Source organism: Carassius gibelio, chromosome B8, assembly GCF_023724105.1.
Source record: "Carassius gibelio isolate Cgi1373 ecotype wild population from Czech Republic chromosome B8, carGib1.2-hapl.c, whole genome shotgun sequence".
NCBI classification, from domain to species: Eukaryota; Metazoa; Chordata; class Actinopteri; order Cypriniformes; family Cyprinidae; genus Carassius; species Carassius gibelio.
Genome location: NC_068403.1, coordinates 20,084,233 through 20,095,340, shown reverse-complemented (window position 1 = coordinate 20,095,340; position 11,108 = coordinate 20,084,233). Strand labels below are relative to the sequence as shown.

Genomic DNA, 11,108 nt, shown 5'->3' with positions numbered 1-11,108 from the left:
CACCTGAAGGCAAGTTTCAAATTTGGCATTGTCAGTCATTTGTATTTTGCACTGTCACTGTATCTTTCTGGAAAAGTAACAGGTTTAATCAATTCGCCTGCATAACTGCATTTTTACCAGGGCCGGGTTTCCACGATTGATCTTGGCTAAGTTTCCCAAAAGCTTCGTAAGCCTAAATTCGTAAAAACGATCGTAAGAGTGATCTTAATATTACGGTCTGTTTCCAAAAAGCATCGTAACTTAAGTAGCACTTGAGTTGACGCTCTAGCGGTTAATAAACAGAACTGCTTGCGTCTTGCGGAAGAACATCGTAGCCGGAACTACTTTCTCTCTGTTTATGTCTATGAAGAATCACAAAGGTACTGGGTTACTCCACCGCGGTATCCCCGAAGCAATCTAAAATAGTCTGAATATAAACACTTATTATAGGTGTACCCTAGTGATTCAGGACAAGCTAAAAACACGGTTTGGAAAATGGATTCATGGTGTACTCGCGTATTATGTTCATTTTTCTACATTTAGAACACAAACAAAGTTACTCTGATTGGTTGTTTTTTACCGGGAGCGCATGAATTTCTGCAAATGGCAACAGGACCACTGGGAGGAGCCAGAGGAGCTTGATTTTTTTCACAGATTATCTGTCTCATATTCTACTGTCAAGACATAATGACAGGTTCAATAAATATGTAAAAAATATTTTTTTACAAAAGTTCCCTACAGCACCTTTAAGCCCTAAGTGCATCATAAGAAGAGAGATTTACGCGGTCACTTGCAGGACCATCGGTAGACTACTATACCTTTAACTTGATTCAAGTGCAATGTGATTATGCTTTATTGTACAGTTTGAGTAGTTTTCTTTATTATTATTTTTATTAATTCATAAATGAAATGATTATAAAGCGCAGAAAAATAGAAATACACAATCAAATTAAATGACCGAAAAAAGTAACAATAAAAATAAAATAAAAGAAGTATGTAGGAAATGCTTCGAAGACTGGGGGAAAATAAATATATCAGTGGCGTGCTGAAGTGCACGAAAACCAGCTATGAAATAAAGCTCTAAGATCAATCGTTATCGGGAAACCCGGCCCTTAGCTTTTAAGAGCGTTTTCTACAAGTCATTTTACGATCATTCGTTATTGTTTCACCTACGTTTCCAAAAAAATGCACTTAAAGCAATCGCGCGTAGCTGTGCTTTAAGTGCTGCTTATGAGTCGCTGTCCGTTTGTCAAGTGCTGAAATGTCACCTTATAGAATGGCTCGAAATTGTAGTACACGCTCCTTTATTGAAATGTTAACTTTATATTTGTCATTAAGTGAATCTTTTTGGTGAACGTATAACGATTCGGTTCACTGGGATGATTCGACATCAACCCCCACTACCCGTGACACCCCCTTATGCGGTTTACAACCTGCACGTTAGTTTTAATAGCTAATATCAAATTTTACTAAAATAACATTAATTATTCTTGTTATTACCATTATTATAATGTGTTAATGTGCTAAAAAGGAGCCGTAGGCCTATCGATATTAATATTAGAATGAAGCATTTTTTAAGGTTTTAGTAGCCAGTCAGTCAATCAGTTATGCATCTTTGTTATATAAACTCCCAGATTCACTGATGAGACGTCGGGCGTCTGTCATGTTGTTTTCTGCCTGATTGTCCTCGGCATTATGGACGTCGCCTGACAGCGCTTTACGGACATAAGGGCAGAACTAGAAACTGCAATGAAACACAGCATCAGGGAGGTGTCTGAGAGGGAAGCGTAGAGGCAGAATAACTGGCAGCGCCGGGCGGAAGGACAGCCGCTGCGAATCTGACAGACAAGAAGTGTCGCGAAGCTCTCGGTAAATATGCAACTGAATGAGCGTCAATTTGCGCATTGACTCGTTACAGTCTTTGCATGCTTTATCGAATAATTTAAATGCTGCATTAGGTGGCTGGGGTTTGTTTTTCTTTGTGCTGTATTCTTGTATGCATTCCCTGCTGTCTCTCTCAATCTGCCTGTGTTGACAGCTGTCTTAAGATGTTGCGTTAAAATGTTAGGTTTGTTTTATTATTTCATCTCTAGCCTGTCGGATTGCATTCCATCTGAGGTATCCTAACGCAACAGTAATGCAACAATTTTCTCTTGTCTTTATGTCAGGCAGTTTGGCTCCTGATGCAGGTTTGTGATGACTGTCTGCATGCTTTAATTGCTTGGAATTCTCTCATGACTCATGATTTTAAAAAGTGCAGGGTGGAGGTGTTGCAAAGACTGAATTTCGAATGCCATACCCGTGTGTGCTGCGGTCTCTATCAAGCTGCTCTTCAGTCTGTGCGTGAGTGTGAGGAGGGGGAGAAGAAGCCAAATGTGTGTGGGTGGTATATAGCAATGATCATGTGGTCAAACCGGGCCATCAAGGCAGGTGTGATGCAGTTTGCCTCGACGGCAATGTCGACATAGTGATATTCTGCTGCACTTTATCATGACATGTCTCTGTATCTGCTTTTTTCTCTCTCTCAGGTGCCCTCGGATGCATCGTGTCCCTGTTGGTCTCGTTCAGGAGGCAAGAAGCAGCTGTATTATCTCACGGTGGCACACTGTCAACATTTCCAAATGCATTGAAAAGGAAATTAAATGTGCGCTTGCATTAACCAAAGCAATCGGCACGTGATCAAATTAGACTGCACAAAAAGCTCCTTGATGACTGGCAAAGGCTGTCACTTCAGTTAAACACCAAATCAAGCCTTCCTATGCACAAGCCAACAAATAAGAATCTCTAAATCATATCTGCATGTATGTTTGAGTGTGTGCATTTGGGATAGAGTGTGTATGTATGTTCGTATGCTGGGATGGAGTGGTCTTTAGAGCGAATAAGGGAATGGGTGGCAGGTGGCATGCAGTCGGTGCGAGAATGTGAGTCCAGTGCTCTAGGCACTACTCTTTGTCTTGCCCTTCTGTTTATCTGGTACTGCTACCGTGTTGGATGTGAACACTCCGCACCTTCGCTCCGTGGCGGTTTCAGCCCCGAGCCACGTGTCAGGGCGGTTCCTGGTGGAGTTCTCGCCTCAGACCTTTTGGCTCGCAGAGGCTCATTGAAACTCCATCAGGTCGGCAGGGCTGGAGGAAGCGGAGTCGGCGAGGAAGAACTTAACGGCTTTGCCTACTGTCAGTCGTCTGAGTGCTTTCGTTGTGCCAAACCTGGTGAGGGCCTGAACCAGCGGCTCTACCATAGCCTGCAGGAGTATGCCAAGCGCTACACCTGGGCTGGCATGGGCCGTGTGCACAAAGGTGTACGTGAGCAAGGCCGATATCTGCTCTGCAACCGCCCATCCATCCAAAAACCTGAGGTCTTCTTCCTGCCGGACCTTTCCTCTGCTCCTTTCTTCTCACGGGAGGCGCAGAAGCATGACGTGGAGCTCCTGGAGAGAAGTTTTCTGGCACTTCTGGCTGAATTTGAGAGCGTGTACCGGCTGCCGTCCAGTCGGACTGGCTCTTCGCTTCCACTGGGCTGGAAGGCCAACAGCACACCTCGTGGCCAGTGGTGGACCTTCTATCTGGTGAACCAGGGTACTCCGATGGTGCTGAACGCTCGGCGCTGTCCACGTGCCTGGAGGGTGCTCGGACAGCTCCGTACCTTTATTGCGAATAATGTGTTTGGAAACGCCTGCTTCTCTGTGCTCAGTCCTGGAGCCATGATCACTGAGCATTACGGGCCAACCAATGTACGCCTGCGCTGCCACCTTGGTAAGAGGACAAAGGATGTGAATATATGTACAATACCAGGTGAAAGTTTGGGCACAGCTACTTATTAAAACAATTTTTTTAAAATTTAGAATCAAAGTAAAGTCAGATTAGATCAGTGCAAAAGATCAGTATAACTTTTGTTGGGAAAAAAAAAGAATGCATAAATTATTAATCAAGGATGCATTTATTTTATTTTATTTTATTTTTTTGGAAATGATAGCAAAGACATTTATAATGTTATATGAAATTAAATTTGAAACAAATTTTGTTCTTTTGAAATATCTATTGATCAGAGAATCCAACAAAAAATAATCATGGTTTCCACAAAAATATTAAGCACCACAATTGTTTTCATAATAATCAACATTCATAATAATAATATATATTTTTTTTTTATTGAGCAGCAAGTCAGCATATTACAATGATTTCTGAAGGATCATGCGACACAGAAAACTGAAGTAATGGCTGACAAAAAAAAAAATTGTCCTTGTGAAATGTAATAAATGATTTTAAGTCATAGAAAAGATTAAAAAAATAAATAAATAAAATTAAAACCCAAACCTTTGAATGGTAGTTTATTTAAATCAATTGTTGTCATCCTATGTTTGAGCTTTTCTAATTTGCATCCCTCTCAAGCAACTTCATGTGGTGCATCGGATGCTTTTTAAACAGTATTGAAGGAGTTCACATCTATTATAAATACCTAGATGCTATTTATTTTTGTCAAGTGTTCATTTGTTTTGTAAATGTGAATTTCATTTGTAGGCACAGTTTATATTTACATCATATATTTGAGATCATGAGAAACATAAATTCAGTCAAACGCATACAAATGTTTAAATGTAAGCATTATATGTGAGTGCAGCAATATACAGTATATAGCGATCTGTGGGGCTGGTTAAGGTGTGTAAGCCATTTTCTCTGTGTGTGTGTGTGTGTGTGTGTGTGTGTGTGTGTGTGCAGGATTGAAGGTGCCCTCTGGTTGTGAGTTGGTAGTTGGTGGAGAGCCGCAGTGCTGGTCTGAGGGAAGCTGCCTGCTGTTCGATGACTCTTTTCTTCACACTGCGTTCCATGATGGTGAGAAACAGAAATAATTTGTAGAGAATATATAATAAATTGTAGTGCATGAGGCATCTATTCAGTATTAAGTAGAAAACTAAGTGTGCAGTAGTTATTTAGTGGGTTTTTGATTCCCAGTATATTGTTTTCAATATCAGTGTGGTTGATATAAAGTCTATATATGATATCACACTGTTTAATTTAAGATATAAAGATTTAAACATTTTAATATTAAACATAACAGCAATTAAACACTGTAACCAACAGTAAACTGCTAAATTTGTGCACACTGGGATATTTTCTCAAAATAAAAACCAGCTAATGTGAAGCATAGTTTGAAATGAAGGATTTCTCATTGTTCATTTGTGAGTATCTGATAATAGCAGAATGCACCTGTCTGCACCCACTCCACACAGGACTGTTACACACAGACTACTTGCATTTTTATACAGGCCGTGCACAATAGAAGGTCTAATAGCTGATGCAGTTTGCAACGTTCTTGCCATTAATGCTAATTAGATATTGAAAAAAATATTTAAAATTAATATTTATTGAATGCCGACAGTATAGTAAAAAAATATTATAGCATTTGCTATAGGCAGTTTCAATGGCAACAACATAAACAGATGTTACTGTGCATGCGCTTTTGTGGCTCTAACTTAACTTCTGGTAGACTTCCAAATAGAATCAATAACAAGTCCCTCTAGAGTAGTTCTTTTTTTTTTTTTTTTTTTTTTTGATAAGAAACAAAATGTTTGCTGTGTAAATCAGGTGGACTTAATGAAAATGCTAATTCATTCTTTGCCAGCAGGTGATTCTTTAAAGCAGAGAAATAGAGGTTTCCCCAGTAACAGCTGTAACAAAGCAGAGCTACGCTCACAAACGCTGCTTTATCAGACATATAACATGCAAGTCTTCCTTCAGAAATACAGAGATATAAAAATACTTGTGCCTCGTTTTGATATAAATGTAAGGTATTATTACTATTAAATGTGCAGTACATGCTCATGTTTATTCAATGAAGCCTTTTGGAAAATCTTTTAGTTTTAAAATCGTGGCGAGTCTCCACAAATAAATAAATGTATGGGAAACACATCCCAAAGCACAACCACCTGAGCCCAACTTCAGTCTACTCATCACCTTAACTTTAACTGCGTTTGTAGACGGCACAGCTAGCCAGATCGATATACACAACAGACTCAGGTCCAGGCGTGTGCACCAATTGAAACCGTCTATAGTATTTAGCTTTCAATTATTAGACATAACTGTTAAAGACAAATGATAAACTAATGAAGCTGGAGAATGGGAGCTCCAATGCATCTGCATTTAATCAGTTGTAAGGGGCCCCTATGTAATTAAGAGGAGTTTACATAATTTTTTTAGTCTTCCCCTCATTCTAATGTTACTGAATTTGGAATATGCCAAAGCCATATCACCCTGCACCCCAAGACTGGTTGCCCACTGAAGCTAAGCAGGGTTGAGCCTGGTCAGTACCTGGATGGAGACCTCCTGGGAAACTAGGTTGCTGCTGGAAGAGGCATTAGTGAGACCAGCAGGGTCTGTGTGGGTCCTAACGTCACAGTATAGTGACAGGTACACTATACTGTCAAAAAGCAGCATTTTTCGGATGATACATTAAAACGAGATCCTGACTCTCTGTGGTCATTAAAAATCCCATGGCAATTCTCGTAAAGAGTAGGGGTGTAACCCCTGTGTCCTGGCCGGATTCCCTCCACTAGCCCGTGTAGATCACTGAATTGGCTCTATCACTCTCTCTCCTCTCCTGTAGCTGGTGTGTGGTGAGTGCAGTGGATGCTGTCACATCATCCAGGTGGATGCTGCACACTGGTGGTGGTTGAAGAGGTCCCCTCATATGATTGTAAAGCACTTTGGGTGTGCAGCAATACACAGTGAAAGCTCTTTATAGATGCCTCATTCATTCATTCATCATTCAGTATACTAAAAAAGGAATTTGCGTAAAACACACCCAAACCATCTCAATAAGGGTTTTTTTCAGACAGGCTTTACTTTATATTCTTTTTTGACTATATGATTCTCTCAAAAGACATGCTCTTGTCTGAGAGACAAGACATGCCACAATATCCTTAAGCAATGCCAAGTGTGCCATCCTCATAACTGGATCAAATACAGTGGACACTTTTCATAAAAACCTCTAATTATCAAGTTGTAACATATCTGCATTGTTATACAGATAAACCTCTCAGATTGAGCTTTATAGTGAAATATACGAAATATTAATTATCTATGCATAAACACATTCTTAATACGAATATGAAACCATGCAGAGTATGTGCTTTTTGTGTATGTGTGAGTTCAACTGTAATTTCGGTGAATTTAGAGTACATTTTAGTATGAAAGTTAATGGTGAATCATTGTTTGTGAACATGTTTGTATGCAGATTTTACGCACAAATTTGTGCATGCACACACTTTCTGAACCCAGTGTTAGTGTTTACCCCTTCCATCAGGTTTTCCATATCTGTGTGCTCAGGTTCTCCAGAAGATGGCCCGAGAGTGGTATTCATGGTGGACCTGTGGCATCCAAACGTGGCCGCAGCCGAGAGACAGGCACTGGACTACATCTTCACCCCTGGGCGCTGAGAGAGAGTCATGAGGAGAAAAAACGTCAATGATTTCCATTGTGTTAACAGTATGAGATGAGTGCAAAGGGAAAGAAAGAGTGTTGAGAACACAAGTCTCTTCCTCTAGTATACCAACCTTTACTCTCACTTTCCCTATGACTAGACTTCAATGTACCATCACTATAGTACATTATCAGTGTTTACAGAACTCAAAAACCTGCTGGTGAACTGCGCTTGAGACGAAGCCCTCGCGTTCATGTTGTTCCTACAATTTAGCTGCAGGGTCACATTTATACCCAGTGAGTGTCATAGTATCATTTCACCTACAGCATTGACAGTCAACCGCACATGGAAATGCACTTTTTGCCAAGCCTGGTCACTACAGCCAGGTAGGATTGTATAGGAAGCACAGTACATTGTTTGGTCTGTACATTTTTACTGAGGTTAGGCTTACAGAAGCTAAGTTAAACAGTCGTAAAGCGACATATGCTGCAATGACAGGGGATTTGACATTTACCTCGAAGGAATGTGGATATATGGCAGAGATGTTATGCGAAGTGAACTGAAGCACTACCAGCTATTGTGTAAAATGACCTCCATTAAAGGCACTAGTGGCAAGTTATTTTGCCGCCACACCTAAGTCAGGGTCGGAGCGCTTCGATGGGGAAGAATACGAGCACATCAAATCAGCCTGCTTTCCTCTTTACTCTTTCCTACCCTGAATTTTCAAATCAAATCGAAACGCGTTATCAATCGCTTTGTATCTCTGTGAAACTTAAAGAGGGACACGACGCTTATTGTTTTTGAACAACAACATTCTGGCTGTTAATATGTGCTAGGTTCTACCTTATTGTGCTTTGTCGTACTGCTTGTAAGCAGAGCTTTCGTGGTTGCCGCATCAATATTGGTACATTCCTTTTGTAAGATGACAGACAGTTTTGAGACCGTTTCGTGAGAAGTGACATTTTATATCATTGTGAGACCTTTGGAGTTGCAGATCAATTTTATGACAACGTTCCTACTTCCATGTTTCCAAATTGTGTGCCATGGACTCACTTTGCAATGGATGAGTAATTCTGTAGATTTAATAAAGAATTAATTTAACCCTTGTGCCGTGCTGAAAATCCTTTACCTTATTTGGTGTAAAAATTTCTCTCATTCTCTCATTTCTCTCTTTATGCTTTATCACCAGCAAATCTGGGATTTAGACTTTCTTTTGTGGACTTGTTTCTTTCAGTTAGCACAAGTTTTGTATTTCTTTTTGGGACTGATCGATCATCTGAATTAATGTACCTCAGTTTGAGAACATTCAATCCAGTATCTGGTGATAATATAGAATGGTAAGAGATTTACAAGCAATTTTTTGTAGGCCTCTTACTTTGTCATTGACTAAAATTGCCACAAGTCTAACAAGGTGGGAAAAAATAACCTTAAAAAGTACAAAAAAAAAAAAAATGGGGGAAAGTCTCTGGGTCAAAATGACTGGAACACAACAGGAGGGTTTATATCTGGATTTGTTTAATGTATGGCAATGCTTGATTTAAACAAGATCAAAAATAGCATTACACACCTTTGTCTTTTGTATTAATGCAAATGACCTGTGGGTGTTTTTGGAAAAGAGACAACAACATTAGCTTCTTCTCAGAAACATACCTGCTATTTTGACAAACATGAACCCAGCATGCTGGATGTTTGGAGGATTTTGTATGGGGGTGGCAGATAGAAGGGTAGTGCTGCCATTATCAGATGCAGCTCTGGAGATTTACATAACTAACCTCTTTTGCTAACACAGGGGGAGAGAGATAAATAGTAGATGAATGAAAGGCAGATGTAATCCACCTACGGGCCATATCTGTTCTCTGGATGGCATTTTGCAGAGGTTGCAGATCTAATACTATTCAGTTAGCGTTCAAAATTATTTAATAATTGCAGAAATTCATTAGAATAGCATTAGAAGCTGCACTTATATCATCATAAAGGATTTTCTTATATTAATATAAATATTAATGCACTGTGAATCTACATGTAGCCTACATTGGCAGACACAGCTGTCACATCTTTATGATGGATAATGTGTATAGGCTACTGTATAATATTGTTCTAAAAACTGAAAATGTATTTTCCCAAGCGCCTGGTTTGTAATAATTTGGCCCCGGGTAGCCACATAGAATTTAACAAAGTTCACTTTAGCTATTCAAATGTATATAAAAGAAGACTTTGTATGAAGATTATACATACATTGCGCTGATTTGCAACTTTTTTTAAACACCCTATATGTTTGACCGCTGCGCTCGCGTCTCAAGTGACACGGCTTTCAAAATAACTGGTTCTGAGTGAGGGCCTACCAGCACAGAAACTTACATATTGCAATATAGCATCATTGACGCAGGGTGGAGCTAGACAGTCATTTATGACAGGGCGAGTGTAAAGCAGCTAACAACGAGTCTGGATGAATGTTTCCACTCATCTGCTAAAGGTGAAGGTTAAGATTTTTAATTGGATGCGCAAGGCTTGTTATCAGCACAAAAGGGCACCTTTTACCAATAGCAGTGTCTGAAAGAGAAAACTGATGAATGTTGGAGGTCGGCAACATACTGGAGGGACATTCTGAAGCAGACAGGGACACTGCAGGACACATTCCCTGAACACTACAGCAGACATGCTCTCAGTCTGTGCCACACACACACACACACACACACACACACATTACAACCATTTCCCTAAGGAACCTTCATTGCTGAATTCAAAAGATTCAGATAATTCAGAGAAAAGTATGCTGAATGATCTCTTTTTTTTTAATAATGCATTTATTCTGGCAACATTTATTCATCATTCAGGAATATTTAGAACAGTTTAACCATCTGTTTAGATATTTGCAAATTCAAAGTGCAGATATTACCACATCATAGGTCTGCAATTTGCATCAAAGTCCCTTTGCTAAAAAATAAAAGATAAACATCCAAATGATCAGACACGTTTAAACAAAAGAAAACCGAAGTCAGTTTTCAGAACTGATGCACTTTGACTGATAAATAGGTTCATTTTAGTCTGAATGATCATCAAAATGTCCCTTACAACAGTCAGCATTTTAGTATTTATACTATTATATTAATATATTCTTTCTCTTTTATGTATGATGTATTGCACAATTTCAGAAGGCAACTATAATATTTCAGGCTCCTAACCATAGGCGGAGGGTGAACCCACTCCAGGGCAAGGCCAAAAGCAGCCAAATAAACATCATAAACATTTATTTTTAGGCAAGAATCAGACATGGGTGTCATGTAAGCTGTAAAACATGTTTAATGGGAATTAATTGTATTTAATGTGATTACAATTTAACTATGATCTATCACAAGTTTAAGCACCCTCAAAAAGAAAAAAATCAATCATATCATTATAAATCACTGAAGCAATGAATATCTTACTTACATTGTACCTTTGTACATAGCTGTGATTTGTTGTTTATGATGAGAGAATTCACAAGAGTCTTGAACGTGCGCGCACTCAACAAAAGTGATGAGTTTCAGCGCTGACTCATCTGAACACCTCTGATTGGTCAATTTATTACTAAGCTCAACAGAACTGTGTGTGATTTGTTAAAATGTACATCAATGTAAAAACTCCAGTGCAGCAGATCTTAATTTAATGTCGCAATGGACACTTCATATTCACTTTGTTAGCAACAGACAGAATAGAGAAATTTGTTTGTGCAG

At 39.3% G+C, this 11,108-nt stretch overlaps 1 protein-coding gene across 3 annotated transcripts; it reads left to right on the top strand.

The window, feature by feature from the left end:
* The first annotated feature begins 1,328 nt into the window (after window positions 1–1,328).
* LOC127964071 (aspartate beta-hydroxylase domain-containing protein 2-like) lies at window positions 1,329–8,496 on the top strand. Of its 3 annotated transcripts, XM_052564226.1 has the most exons (5): window positions 1,331–1,418; window positions 1,614–1,848; window positions 2,508–3,731; window positions 4,695–4,808; window positions 7,302–8,496. In XM_052564226.1, exons 3-5 carry the CDS (start codon window positions 2,837–2,839, stop codon window positions 7,409–7,411), a joined length of 1,119 nt encoding a protein of 372 aa, XP_052420186.1. In that variant the 5' UTR covers window positions 1,331–1,418; window positions 1,614–1,848; window positions 2,508–2,836; the 3' UTR covers window positions 7,412–8,496. The 3 variants fall into 3 exon arrangements, with proteins under 3 accessions (XP_052420188.1, XP_052420186.1, XP_052420187.1); XM_052564228.1 differs by lacking the exon at window positions 1,614–1,848 and having other exon boundaries at window positions 1,329–1,418; XM_052564227.1 differs by having other exon boundaries at window positions 1,614–3,731.
* Window positions 8,497–11,108: the final 2,612 nt, after the last annotated feature.